This window comes from Plecotus auritus, assembly GCF_963455305.1.
Source record: "Plecotus auritus genome assembly, chromosome: 5".
Classification (NCBI taxonomy): Eukaryota; Metazoa; Chordata; class Mammalia; order Chiroptera; family Vespertilionidae; genus Plecotus; species Plecotus auritus.
The window spans coordinates 81665064-81679728 of record NC_137776.1 but is presented as its reverse complement, the minus strand read 5'-3'; the positions used below and the strand labels follow the sequence as shown (position 1 = coordinate 81679728).

The 14665-nt window shown below is 37.7% G+C and overlaps 1 protein-coding gene across 2 annotated transcripts in view; it reads left to right on the top strand.

The window, feature by feature from the left end:
• ACMSD (aminocarboxymuconate semialdehyde decarboxylase) overlaps window positions 1-11963 on the top strand; it is a 50255-nt gene extending 38292 nt beyond the window's left edge. The window contains exons 9-10 of one of the 2 annotated variants that reach the window (XM_080670337.1): window positions 8204-8302; window positions 11792-11963. In XM_080670337.1, coding sequence (XP_080526463.1) covers window positions 8204-8302; window positions 11792-11854 — 162 coding nt within the window. In that variant the 3' untranslated portion in view covers window positions 11855-11963. The remainder of the gene's footprint in view (window positions 1-8203; window positions 8303-11791) is intronic. The other variant, XM_080670338.1, reaches the window with a different exon arrangement.
• The last annotated feature ends 2702 nt before the right edge of the window (window positions 11964-14665 follow it).

Genomic DNA, 14665 nt, shown 5'->3' with positions numbered 1-14665 from the left:
GGCATGATTGGATTTGCATTTTTAAAATACTGTAGCATTCTCTCCAGTGTTAAATATTGATTGAAATGTATGAAATTGAAATCAAAGACACCAGTTAGAAAATTATAGTAGTGGCCCAGTTTAATTCAATAAACATTGACTCTATACCAGGCCTTTGGCTCAGAGATGGAGACACTGTATATGTCCCATTTCTTAGCTGAGTGGAGGAGATAGAGACACAAGCCTGGCTCCACCACATTATTAGCTGTGCAACTCTAAGTAAGTTAGTTGTCATCTCTGTTTCTTTATCTGTTGAATAGGAATAATAATAATAAAACCTATCTCATAGGAAGGTCGTGAGGATTAAATGAGTTAATGAATGTAAATGGCTTAGAACAACATCCTACACTTAGTAAACAATCAATAAATGCTAGATATTATTACTATCTATAATAAAAGGGTAATATGCTAATTAGATTGGACATCTTCCAGACGTCCTTCCTGACCAAGCCCAGGCCACAGGGAAGCCAGCCCGGGTCCCAGGTGCCTACGGACAGCCGCAGGAGGGAAGCCCGGGTCCCAGGTGCCAGAAGGAAGCCGGTGCTGGCAGCCGGAGGAAGGAAGGCCTACTCTTGCACGAATTTTCATGCATCGGGCCTCTAGTTATTGTTATAAGAGAGTAACTCATAGAAATGTAAGAAGTGCTATGAATACAAGTGTGTATAGGGTGCTTCAGGAATAGAGAGGTCACACTTGGCTGAGCTAAGAGATGGTAAGAGCCTGAGTTAAGGGAGAAACTAGGGAAGGGAAGTACAAATGATAGATGCAAGAAATAAATAGAGGAAAAATTGAAAGCTTAGTGACCCATGACATCCAGACATATCTATATTTATGGATTTAAAAAAACAAAACTCCATATTGTTAAGATATCAGTTCTCTCCAAATTATAGGTTCAACATAATCCAAGCTGAGGCTAAAATTTATAGGCATATGCAAAGAATCAGAGAGGCAAAATAACTTTGAAAAAGAAAAATAAAGTTGGAGAGTTTCAAGGGCTGCTATAAAGCTAAGGTGGACAACACAACGTGGCATCAGCATAGGACAGCCAGGAGGTTGATGGAGTAGACTATAAAGTGCAGAAATAAACTCACTCTTGTCTGGTCAGTTAATTTATGACAAAGATACAGAAGCATTTAAATAAGGATTGGAAAGCCTTTTCATAAATGGTGCTGGAACAAGTAGATATCCATCTGAGGTTAAAAAATGAACCTTGACTCTGAGGGTGTCTTTAATGCATGCAGGTTTGGTTTGCAAGGACCAGTGAATAGTGCCCAAAATTCCTGTTTGTTGGCACACTGTCGAGGCTACTGAGAGCCCACATTCCTGAGACTTTTCCCTTTCCACAAGAAGAGAGTAAAAGAGGTCAGATGATGGCAGCAGTGTTCTTAACAGGCAGGCCTAAGCAATCAGTGACTTTTGAGAACACGGATGTGTATTGCACTGAAAAGGAATGGCAAGCCTGGTGCCTGCTCAGATCTTCATGTACAGAATGGGATGCTAGAGAACTATGGGGCCAGGGCTTTCCTAACATCATCCACTTCCAAACCAGCTCTGATCTCTCAGCCTGAGCAAGGGAAAGAGCCATGCTTCATCCAGCCACAGGAAACCCCAAACAGGAGGAGCAAGAGATCAGGTCCTGCAGGATACATCTCAAAAACAGGATTTACCTACTTAGCTAAGATCTTACCACATGTAATAAAATTAAAAATTCTTTAAAATCATCAGTTGTGAGAAGGCAGGACAAGATTTAACCAGTTTTCAAAGTAAGAAGTTGATTTAAAACCATTGTAAATTATGTCAAAAACACATTTTCTTTTTCTGTAGACTAATAGATTTAATGTTTTCAATTCATTAAAATTATCCATTTTAATGTACCAAAATAGTTAATTTGAGGATCATACACATAAAATAAAAGCTGACACTATAAAATTTCAAGAAGAAAGTATAAGAGAATATCTTCTCAACTTGAAATCCAGCAAAAATATTTCAGACAGGACACAGAAAGAAATAAACATTTTTTAAATGATCAAATTACAATTCATCAAGTTAAATACTTCAATTCATCATAAGAAAAATTAACTAAGTGAATAGGTAAGTCACATAATGATACAAAACATATTTTTATGATAAAGGACTTATATCCAAAATAAAGTACTATAACTCAATAATAAAAAGGCAACCCCATTTAAAAATGAACAAAAGATTTAAATAGCCACTTTCCAAAAGACGTACAACTAGCAGTAAACATGTTTACAGAAGCAGGGAGATATGAGTGAATGTAGCCAAAAGATACAAACTTCCAATTATAAGGTAAATAAGCTCTGAGGATGTAATGTACAGCATGGTTACTGTAGTTAACAATACTATGTTGTATATTTGAAAGTTGTTGAGAATAAATCTCGAAAGTTCTCATCACATGAAAAAAATCTATTACTATGTGAGGTGATGCATGTCAACTAAACTTATTGTGGTAATCATTTCTCAATATACACACAGTAGTCCCCCTTATCATCAGATTCACATTCCCCAGTGTCAGTTGCCCATGGTCAACTGCAGTCCAAAAATATTAAACAAAATAAGCAATTCTTAAGTTTAAACTTAACACAGTTCAGAGAAACGAGATGAAATCTCGTGCCATCCTGCTCCATCCCTTCTGGGAAGTGAAACATCCCTTTGTTCTGAGTACCCATGGTGTATGTACAGCACAATAAGAGAGAGAGAGATCACATTCACATAAGTGTCATTACAGCATATTTTTATAATTATTCTATTTTGTTACCAGTTATTGTTGCTCATCTCTTACTGTGCCTAATTTATAAATTGAACTTTAGAATATATATATTTATGAAAAAACACAGATATATACATATCCTATCTAATAAAAGAGTAATATGCAAATTGACCATCACTCCAACATACAAGATGGCTGCTCCCATGTGGTCAAAGATCCTGCCCCCATGTGACACAAGATGGCCACCACAAGATGGCCAGCAGGGGAGGGCAGTTGGGAGGGACCAGGCCTGCAAGGGAGGGCAGTTGTAGGCGATCAGGCTAGCAGGGGAACAGTTAGGCATCAATCAGGCTGGCAGGGGAGTGGTTAGGGGGTGATCAGGCTGGCAGGCAGAAGCGGTTAGGGGCAATCAGGAAGGCAGGCAGGTGAGCAGTTGGGAGCCAGCAGTCCTCTATTGTGAGAGGGATGGCCGACTGACCATTTAGGCCCGATCCTTCCGGAATCGGGCCTAAATGGTCAGTCAGACATCCCTCGAGGGGTCCCAGATTGGAGAGGGTGCAGGCTGGGCTGAGGGACACACAAGCATTTTGTGCACCGGGCCTCTAGTATATTTATATGGTTTGGTACTATCTATAGCTTTAGGCACCCAATGGGGGTCTTGGAACATATTCCCTGTGATTAAGGGGGGACTGCTGCACATATCAATTCATTGTGTCACACCTAAAACTAATACAATGTTATATGTCAATTATATCTCACTAAAACTTGAAAAAAAAGAAAAGAAACTAAAATATGTTCTCTAAAATGATAAAAAATAAATAAGCAAAGATGCCCCACATCATTAGTTCATCAGAGAAAAGCAATTTAAACCACAATGAGGAACCACCACCCATCACTAGAGTGGCTAAAAACAAAAAGATAGAAAACTCTGTTGGGAATGTGGTGGAGCAACCAGAACTTTCATACACTGCTGGTAGAACACACTCCTACCCTATGACCCCAAAGTTGTACTCCTAGGTATTTACTCAAGAGAAACAAACACACATGTCCACAAAAGGGCTTTATAAGAAAGTTCATAGCAGCTTTATTCAAAATAGCCAAAAACTGGAAACAATTTTAAGTGAAGGGACATGAGAGAACTTTCTGGGGTGATGGAAATGTTCTGTATCTTGATAGGGGTATGAGTAACACAGGTGTATACATTCGTAAAAACTTATCCAACTAAATACTTAAGAATTTTGCAGTTTACTCTGTAATTAATATCTTTAAAATATTGAATTCTAGCTAGTAAGTTTGCTTTTTGCAGCAGTATGTTTTAGCAATCTTGCAAATACTTTCTGTGCATTCTAAGCTTAAGCAAAATGAGTAAATTAATTTAGTAAAAGTGTCTCCCTGTTGGAAAAGGTAGTTACAAATATAGATAAGTAGATATAGAAATATGGGTGTGTCTATGTACACACACAGAGTTCCATATCAACAATAATTATCACAATAATTACCAGAGCTTGGTTTCTAAATACCGTTTTCCACTGTAAGGAAGCTAAGCTGCTCGCAGAAAAGGCTGATTTAAATACAGATAAAGTACAAAATGAACTAGAAGGACTTCCAGTGCCTGAGAGTAAGAAAGTACTCAAAATAATGGTATCATACTTACTGGCAAAAGATTGAAAGGTTCTTCCCTCACCACTTAGATTCAACATTGTACTGAAGATTTTAGCCATGGCAATTAGAAAGGAAATTACATGAAAGGCATACAGATTGGAAAAGAAGAAATAAAATTATTTGGGGATGACATATAGAAAATTCTAAGGAATCCACAAATAAACTATCAAGGCTAATAAATGGATTCAGCAAGGTTGTAGGATACAAAATAAATATATGAAATAAACTGTATTTATATTTACTAGCAATGAATAATCCATAAATGAAATTGAGAAAACATTTCATTTACAGTAGCATTAAAAAGAATAAAATGCTGAGGAATAAATTCAATTAAAGTATAAGAGTTGGATACTAAACTATGAACCATTATTGAAGAAAATTAAAGAAGACCTAAATAAATGAAAAGTCATCCCATTGATTGGAAAGCTATATTGTTAAATGGCAACATTCTGACATTGATCTACAGATTCAATGTAATCCCTATCAAAAAAACAGACGTGCTTTTTTTTTTTCTTTGCAGGCATTGACAAGCTGATCCTAAAATCCATACAGAAATGCAAGGGACTCAGAATAGCCAAAACAATATTTAAAAAAAAGAACAAAGAGGATTCAAACTCCCAATTTTAACATTTTCTATATAGATACAGTAATCAAAATAGTCTGGTACTGGCATAAGGACAGACATAAAGATCAACTGCTCTAGCCTGGCCGACATGGCTCAGCGAATGAGCGTCAACTGTGAACCAGGAGGTCAAGGTTCGATTTCCTTTTAGGGCACATGCCCAGGTTGCAGGCTCGATCCCCAGTGTAGGGTGGCCAGGAGGCAGCTGATCAATGAATCTCTCTCATCATTGATGTTTCTATCCCTCTCTCCCTCTCCCTTCCTCTTTGCTATCAATACAAATATATATATTTTAAAAAGATCAGCTGATTTTGAACAAAGGTGTCAATACAAGTCAATGAGGAGAGAATAATCTTTTCAATATAGTATAGTGGGACAACTGGATATCCACATGCAAAAAAATAAAATAAAATTGGGCACCTTCTTTATACCATACACAAAAATTAACTCAATATTGATCAAAGATCTAAGTGGAAGAACTAAAACTACAAATTCTTAGAAAACATCGTTGTAAATCTTTGTGACCTTGAATTAGGCAATAATTTATTAAATATCACACCAAAACCACAAGCAAAGAAAAAAATAGGTAAATTAGACTTTATCAAAATTCAAATTTTTGTGCCTCAAAAGGCACGACTGAGAATGAAAGGACAACCCACAGAATGAAGAAAATATTTGTAAATCATATATCCAATAAGTATGATTTTATATTCAAAAAATATAAACTATTACAACTAAATAACATCAACAACAAAAACACAAAGGATCTGAATAGATATTTTTCCAAAGACATATTAATGACCAATGAGCATATGAATAGAAGATGTTCATCTTCACTAGAGAAATGCAAATCAAAACTACAATGAGGTATCACTTTACATCCACTGTGGTGGCTATAATAAAAAAGATGGACAAAATAGCAAGTGTCGGTAAGTATTTGGAGAAATTAGAACCCTGACACTGCTGGTGGAAAGGTAGAACGCTGCTGCCACTGTGTAGAGTAGTTCCTCAAAATATCAAACATGGATTTACCATGTGACACAGCAATTCCACTGCTAGATATAGTATACCTAGGAGAAATGAGCATATGTTCACTCAAAAACTTGTACACAAATGTTCAGAGCAGCATTATCATAATAGCCAAAAAGTAGATAGAAACAACCCAAAAGTCCATCATCGGATAAGTGGGTCTACAAAATTTGGGATATCTATATGATGGATGTTATTCAGCCTAAAAAGAACTGATCTGGGCTATATTATGAATGAACCTTGAAATCATTATACTGAATGAAAGAAGGCAACATATTATATTTCATGTTTATGAAATTTCCAGAATAGGCAGTTTCATAGACACAGAGGGCATTCGTGTTTTCTTGAGGCTGAAGGAAGGAGGTAATGGGGAGTGCCTGCTAATGGGAATGGGATTTACTTTGGGGTTAATAAAAATGTTCTGATCAACATAATTTGATGAACAAGAATAGATCCAGAAACAAATGGCAGGGGAGGGGGTGGTTAGAGAGCAACCAAAGGACTTGTATGCATGCATATTAGCATATCCCATGGACACAGGCACTGAGGTGGTGGGGGCTTGCCTGGGGTGGGAATGGCTGGGGTGGGGGAGGGGGGCTGTCAATTGGAGAAAAAGAAGACAAATGTAAAACTTTAGATAATAAAAAAAAGAAAGAATCTAAAATAAAAATGTTCTGAAATCAGGTAGTGGGAATGATTACAAAAATTCATGAATATACTAATGCCTACTGAATTGTACACCTTTAAAAGATTAATTTTATGATATGTAAATTACATCTTAAAAAAGAAGAGAGATCTCCTGACCCCAAATTCAATCTTTTTTTCCTGGAAGCAACTAATGTTATTTATTTCTTGGGTACCATTCCTGAAATAGACTCTAGACGTACAAACATGTATTTGTGTATGTACAGGTCCTTGTTAAAAACAGAAATACGAGTATAAAGCAGATACATTGTCCTAGACATTTTTTCTCTCTTTACAATATAACTTCAAGTACATTCCTCTTTACAATATAACTTGGCGGTTATTCCATTTCAGCATTTGGTTCTGGATATGCTATAATTTGGTTTGCTAGTATTCTACTACAAATAATGTTGCAATTAATTTTCTTGTGTACATTTCCATGACATGCATATGAGTAGGATATGTTTCTAGAAGTTAAATTTCTGTATTTTATTTCGATAAACTGTCATTATTGACTTAATGTCCTTCTTACTAGAATGTGGGTTCTCTGAGGACATGGACCATTTCTCTTTTGTTGACCAGGGTAATCTAGATTCCAGAACATTGCCTGACATACTAGGGCTTTATATATTTGTAGATAGTCAAGCCTGTGTGCTTTGATGTACAAAATGTCAAATGAAAATTTGGTACATCATTCAAAAAGCAGACAATGATACAGTTTATAGAGACAGGAATTGTTTGGGGGTTTGTTTTCTTTCCATCCAATTGTTTGTATAGTTTTTCTTTTTCGGCTGTAGTATGTTTTCAAAAATTGTGGGATCAATTGCAATGTATCGTTGTAAGAAATACAGAATCCTTCATTTCATTGGAATACATCAGCATGTTTTATTAAATAAATGCCTGATTCTTATATTTGAGTATTCTTTCAATTATTGGAGGAAAAGGGGGGCCTGAAAGGGGAGATGGGAGTTGATTTGCAACTTTAGGAGACCTAATAGCGACACCTGCTGGAGAAAATGTCAGAATAAGTTGGAGGATCTGTTGTTTTTTTGTTTTTATAAATACGTTTTCTTGATTTCAGAGAGGAAGGGAGAGGGAGAAAGAGATACAAACATCAATGATGAGAGAGAATCACTGATAGGCTGCCTCCTGCAAGCCCCCTATTGGGGATGGAGCTCGAAACCCAGGCATGTGCCCTGACTGAATCGAACTCTGACCTTCTGGTTCACACAACCACTGAAACACACCAGCTGGGCCAGAATAAGATTTTAATCCTTTGACTTTTAAAAATTTTAGATCCGTTTGTTTCTATTAATCAGGAAGAAATTTGATATTTTACCATAGGAGTGCTTGTAATAATTATATATAATTAAGTTTACAGGAGGTTCTTTGATGTTCTAAAAAATTACAAATAAAAATAATTTTTCTTTTTTCAGGATAAAGTCATTTTGGGAACTGATTACCCCTTTCCACTAGGTGAGCTGGAACCTGGAAAATTGATAGAATCCATGGAAGAATTTGATGCAGAAACAAAGGTGCATGCCTTTTATTTCATGGACTTCTTCATGTTTTGCTCCTCTAATTATGTTTGGTTTCAGAGCACTTTGATATGTGATATCAAAGAACAGGGAATTTTTACACTTAATATTCTTAGAATTGTTACTAGATCACCAGAAATACTAGTAGATGAACTATTAAAGGACCAAAAAAAGTTTAAAAGCTGAAAGTCAACCTAGTACAACTAAATTTATAAAGGTGAGAAAGAAAAATACAAAGAAGCATATAATAATATATTTATGTTTGCACGTTAGAAGAAAAATGTCTAAATTTTTAATTTAATGTTTCTCTTACAATCTACCAATCTCAAAAATTGTAATGATTCTAGTAACTTGAATATTGAGACTAAAGTCTTCATTAACAAGGACCCAAGGACGAGAACCCTCAAATAATTGGGTGTTTTTCTTTCGGCATTTGACTTTTAAGGTGGGTAAATGTGCCATAATGCTGCCACTGCCTGTTCTACCCCTTAGGCTCCTGAACCAAGTAGAGTTAAAATGAGATGCATTGTCCCTGGATTCTCTCTCCCTTGCAATCCTTGACATCTCCTCCACCACGCCCCCCAACAAAACAAGTTCTTCCTGAGGTCTTCACCACCAATCACTACACAGGGTCGGGGATGGCCAAAAATAAAAACGTGTGGATATATAGACTCTTAACAAATCTTACAAGTTTTAGTCAATCCTTTTGTATAATACTTGGCTTTTGTCTAAATTAGAATCCATAAGTTCTCTTGGTCTCTAATTCTCTGCTCTAATTGTTAAGGATTTAGTGAAGCACATTAACAGATGCCAAGAAGAATCCACTCTGCTTACTGGTTGCAAGTTATTAAGTGGGAAACCTGAGACTATTTTATATAGGAAGATTTCCCTGGCACTGACCCACCTTAAGGCACTTAAAGTCTTGAATTGTTAAATATTTTCTTATTAAAGTAGGAAGCCATAATAAGATTTTTTTCACTTTTTCTTTTTACAACAGAGGTTGAAAATGAAAAACTATCTATAAAATTAATAAAAATTAAACTGAAACCAGATTACCCCAAGCACCCTGATTAAGAGTTTAATGGAATAATAATTACTTTGTCTTTTATTATTTAACTAGTGGCCCAGTACACAAAATTCATGTACGGGGGTTGTGGGGCGTTCCCTCAGCCCAGCCTGCACCCTCTCCAATCGAGGACCCCTTGGGGGATGTCTGACCACCGGTTTAGGCCCAAACATCCCTCTCACAATCTGGGACCACTGGCTCCTAACCGCTCACCTGCCTGCCTGCCTGATCACCCCTAACTGCCTCTGCCTGCCTGCCTGATTGCCCCTACCCCCTCTGTCTGCCTGCCTGATAGCCCCCAACTGCCCTCCCCTGCTGGCCTGATCGCTCCTAATGGCCTCTGCCTTGGCCCCCCCCCCCCACCATGGCTTTGTACAGATGGAAGTCGGACATCCGGAAGATGGCCGGTTGACCTGGTCTAATTAGCATATTACCCTCTTAATAGTATAGATTATATAGAATACAATTGCTTAAATGGGGGGGGAGCCTTTTTTATCAGGTGGAGATGCTCTTGGCAGACAAAAATACATAATCCCTATATCTGGATACACTACACTGCCAAATCGGTCATTAAAAAATTGAACTGCTTTCTTACACCTTACACCAAACAGCTGTTGGCCTTAAAACTCCTCCCCAGGCCCCACCTTAGGTTGTGCCTTCGCAGTTCACCCAGATTAGGTTCTGATTGGTCGGTTTCTATGCCAGTCAGTATCAAACGCTCCGCCTCCTAGGCAGCCATTGGCTCCTTGCACTTCACCCAGATTTGGTTCTGACTGGTCGGTTTCTATGCCAGTCAATGTCTCTGGGCCTATCAACGGGCCTGATCAGAGAGGCAGGGCTGATCAGCAGCCCCAGCAGAGGCCCGAGAGAAAGAGAGGCGCAGCTGCTTGCCAGGCTGGAGCAAAAGAGAGAGACAAGTGCTAATCAACAGCTGCCATGGAGGCTACAGATCAGAACCTGCTTCTCTTTCCAGGCCTCTCTTCGGGCCTGATCCGTAGCCCCCTCGGCAGTCAGTGCTGGGTCAGGGTGCCTGCAGCGGCAGCAGTCAGTGCTGGGTTGCCAACCCAGCACTGACTTCCGGTCAGTTGAGCCTTCAGTCGTTTTGGATGTTATGGACCCTGGGATTTTATATATTAGGATTTTATGTCCTTATCACTTTCAAGTTTTAAAATATCTTGTATAAAAATTTTATACTGTCACAAATAAAAATGACATTTTGTACAAGGTTAATCAGTGCAACATTTCCTGTAATAAAAGACTGAAAACAATCTATAGGAGAATAGTTACATAAGTAATAATAAAATCTATACAACCTTAAAAAAAACACACTAAAAATCAATTTACAAGATATATTAAGTTAAAAAAGCAAGATGCCAAACAATATATGTAGTATATTTCCATTTGTGTATGGTATACTATCCATTTGTGGAAAAGGATTTCTATATACCTAAATATAAGTATTTGCTTATATGTGTATAAAATATCTCTAGAATAACAGACAAGAAACTGATGGCTTCACAACTCTGTGAACACACTAAAAATCATTACTTTAATGGGTAAATTGTATGGCAAGTTTACTATATCTCAATAAAGCTGTTGCAAAGTATATAAATAAAAATATATTCCATTACAGAAAAAAAGGATAACTATGTCTGGGAAGATAGCATCCATTTTATAAGTTTGAGCTCTAAAGCTCAAAAATTGATCATAATATCTAGATGTATATATGGTATGGATATTATACAACTCCATACATGTTTCCTCCCACCCTCAGCTACATGCCTGACCTTTGCAAACTGGACAATTTTCAGTTAGTGCATCACAAAGTTACCTCTCAAATTGCAGTAGTTCTTTCTGTGAAGTTGATTTAGTTTATAGCTGGGGAGAAGGTGAAAAAAATTTGGCAGTCCTTTTCTCATGTGAAATTGATAAATGTACACATTTGTACAATATTCTGAGATGCTTCATCTATATCACTTTTCTTGCTCTGAAAGAGTTCCCTTTTATTTGGAACCGTGCAAAAGGACAACACATGCCTGGAAGCTGGGGGGTGGGGGGTGGCTACATGACTTCTAGCTCTGCTGTTCCACAGTCCTAAACTGTACCTTTTCTCTGTTTTGCCTCCAAATAGTCCTTAAAACCCATTGAAGAGTCCTGTTGAAGTTCCCAAAGAGCATTTTCCTAAGAAGGTTCTCTCTCCCCCTTATAATTTTTTCCTTTCCTCCTACAACCAAGTTTTAAACATGAGGCAAGAGGATTTGGGTAAGAGATTCATTGTTTAACCTGCTAATATTTTTCTCTCACGTTGGGGAATTGATTTTTTTTTTAAAGCTGATAAAGATATTCAATAAAGGACTTAAGAACAACAACTAAATAATGCTTTAAAATAAAATCTTCTTTTTCTCTTTTTTTTTTTTCAGGACAAACTCAAAGCTGGCAATGCCCTAGCATTTTTGGGTCTTGAGAGAAAACAATTTGAATGACTGAATTCCCTACAAAGGCAATCTTTCAAGAAGATATTTTATTCTTGTTTAAAAAAAAAAAAAATTAAAAAATAAATAAATAAATAAATATGTATCACACATGCATACCAAAATCCTATTTTGAACTATTTTATCCAGAAATAGAATATCCCTGAGTATCCTAAATTATACACAAAATGACTCACATGTGTTTTTCACTCTGAAAAGCAGTACATTATTTCACATGCAAATCAAAAATTATTTCCCCAGCACTTTAAAAATTAATAGCAGAAATAAAATGCAAAATGTCGGAGGGAATAATGGCGGCGGAATAGACAGACGTGTTCCGAGCCTTGTCCCGGAGCAGAAAGAAAGAACAGCTGAGGGTCGCACAAGGAGTGTTTGTTGGCTGGTTGGGAGACAGCTGAATTCCAGAAGGAGGTGGGGGACTGCTGAACGGGGTTCCCCTGACCTGGCAGCACCAACTGTGGCTGGGTCCCCTCCCGGAGCTGCGGGGTTGGACGCGGAGTCTGCGCCATCTTGATACGGAAAGTGGAGCTTATCTTAAGCCTGAGAATCCACAACGGCGGCACCCCAGGAACAGCTGCGAGCCCCAGAACAACGCTCCCCAACTGGCGCAAGCACACGGGTTCAGAGGAGCTCTACACTCCACCACGGAAAGGAGAGAGAGAACTACATAACCAGACACCCAGAGAAGAGAGACCATGGGGAGACAAAGAAGCAGCCCGCATATGAAAGAAAAGCAGGCATCACCAGAAAAGGAAGTAAACGAAATGGAGGCAAGCAACCTTCCAGAAAAAGAATTCAGAGAAATGGTCATAAGGTGGCTGAAAAGAATGGAAGACAAATTCGACAATATGAGCAAGAACCAAGAGGAAATGAAGAAGAACCAAGAAGAAATGAAAAATGACATCGCTGCCGTAAAGAACTCAATAGAAAGCATCAAGAGTAGACTAGAAGAAGCAGAGGACCGCATCAGTGAGCTAGAAGACAAGATGGAAAAAAATACCCAAGAAAAGCAACTTCTAGAAAAAAAAATTAAAAGGCAGGAGGAGAGTATAAGGGAACTTTGGGACAACACGAAACAAAACAACATCCGCATAATAGGGGTTCCAGAAGGAAAGGAAGCTGAGCAAGGAATAGAAAACCTCTTTGAAGAAATAATGACAGAAAATTTCCCAGATATAGGGAAGAAAAAACACACACAAATCCAAGAAGCTCACAGAGTCCCAAGCAAAATGAACCCCAAAAGACTGACACCAAGGCACATTATAATTAAATTGGCAAACACCAATGACAAAGTAAGAATCTTAAAAGCAGCAAGAGAGAGACAGAAAGTTACATACAAAGGAACCCCCATCAGACTAGCAACTGATTTCTCAACAGAAACTCATCAGGCCAGAAGGGAATGGAATGAAATATACAAAGTCATGCAAAGGAAGGGTCTGAATCCAAGAATACTGTACCCAGCAAGGCTGTCAATCAAAATTGAAGGTGAAATCAGGAGCTTCACAGACAAAAAAGGACTAAGGGAATTTATTACCACCAAACCAGCAATGCAAGAAATGCTAAAGGGTCTGCTGTAAAAAAAAAAAAAAAAAGAAAGAAAGAAAGAAACAGGAAGCGAAGAAGTAACACAGGGGTAAAGAATAGGAATGGCGACAAATAAGTACCTATCAATAATAACTTTAAATGTAAATGGATTAAATGCCCCAATCAAAAGACATAGGGTAACGGATTGGATAAGAAAACACGACCCATATATCTGCTGTCTACAAGAAACCCACCTCAGAAAAAAAGACGCACACAAACTGAGGGTGAAGGGATGGAAAAAGGTTTTCCAGGCAAATGGAACTGAAAAAAAAGCTGGGGTAGCAATACTTATTTCTGACAAAGTAGATCTCAAACTGAAGGACATAACAAGAGATAAGGAAGGCCATTTCATAATACTAAAGGGAGCAATCCAACAAGAAGAAATAACTCTGGTAAACATATATGCACCCAATGCAGGAGCACCCAAATACATAAAAAAACTCCTGGAGGATATCAAGGGAGAGATTGACAGCAATACAATCATAGTAGGGGACTTTAATACCCCACTATCACCACTGGACAAATCCTCTAAACAAAAAATCAGCAAAGAAACATCAATCCTAAATGACTCACTAGACCAGATGGAATTAATTGACATCTTCAGAACATTTCACCCCAAAGCCACAGAATATACATTCTTCTCAAGTGCACATGGGTCATTTTCAAAGATAGACCATATGTTGGGACATAGGCAAAGTCTCTTCAAATTCAAGAAGATAGAAATCATATCAAGCATCTTCTCAGACCACAGTGGCATAAAACTGGAAATCAACTACAATAAAAACAGCCCAAAGAAATCAAACACATGGAGACTAAACAGCATGCTATTAAACCATGACTGGGTTACCAGAGAGATCAAAGAAGAAATAAAAAACATCATGACAACAAATGACAATGAAAACACTACAATCCAAAATCTATGGGACACAGCGAAAGCAGTCCTGAGAGGGAAGTTCATAGCTCTACAAGCCTACTGCAAAAAACAAGAAACAGGGGTAATAAATTACCTAACCCAACAACTCAAAGAGTTAGAAAAAGAGCAACAAGAAAAGCCCAGTGTAAGCAGAAGGAAGGAAATAATAAAGATCAGAGCACAGATAAACGACATAGAGACCAAAGAAACAATACAAAAGATCAACAAAACCAAGAGCTGGTTCTTTGAAAGGATAAACAAGATTGATGAACCTCTAGCCAGGCTCACCAAGAAGCAAAGAGAGA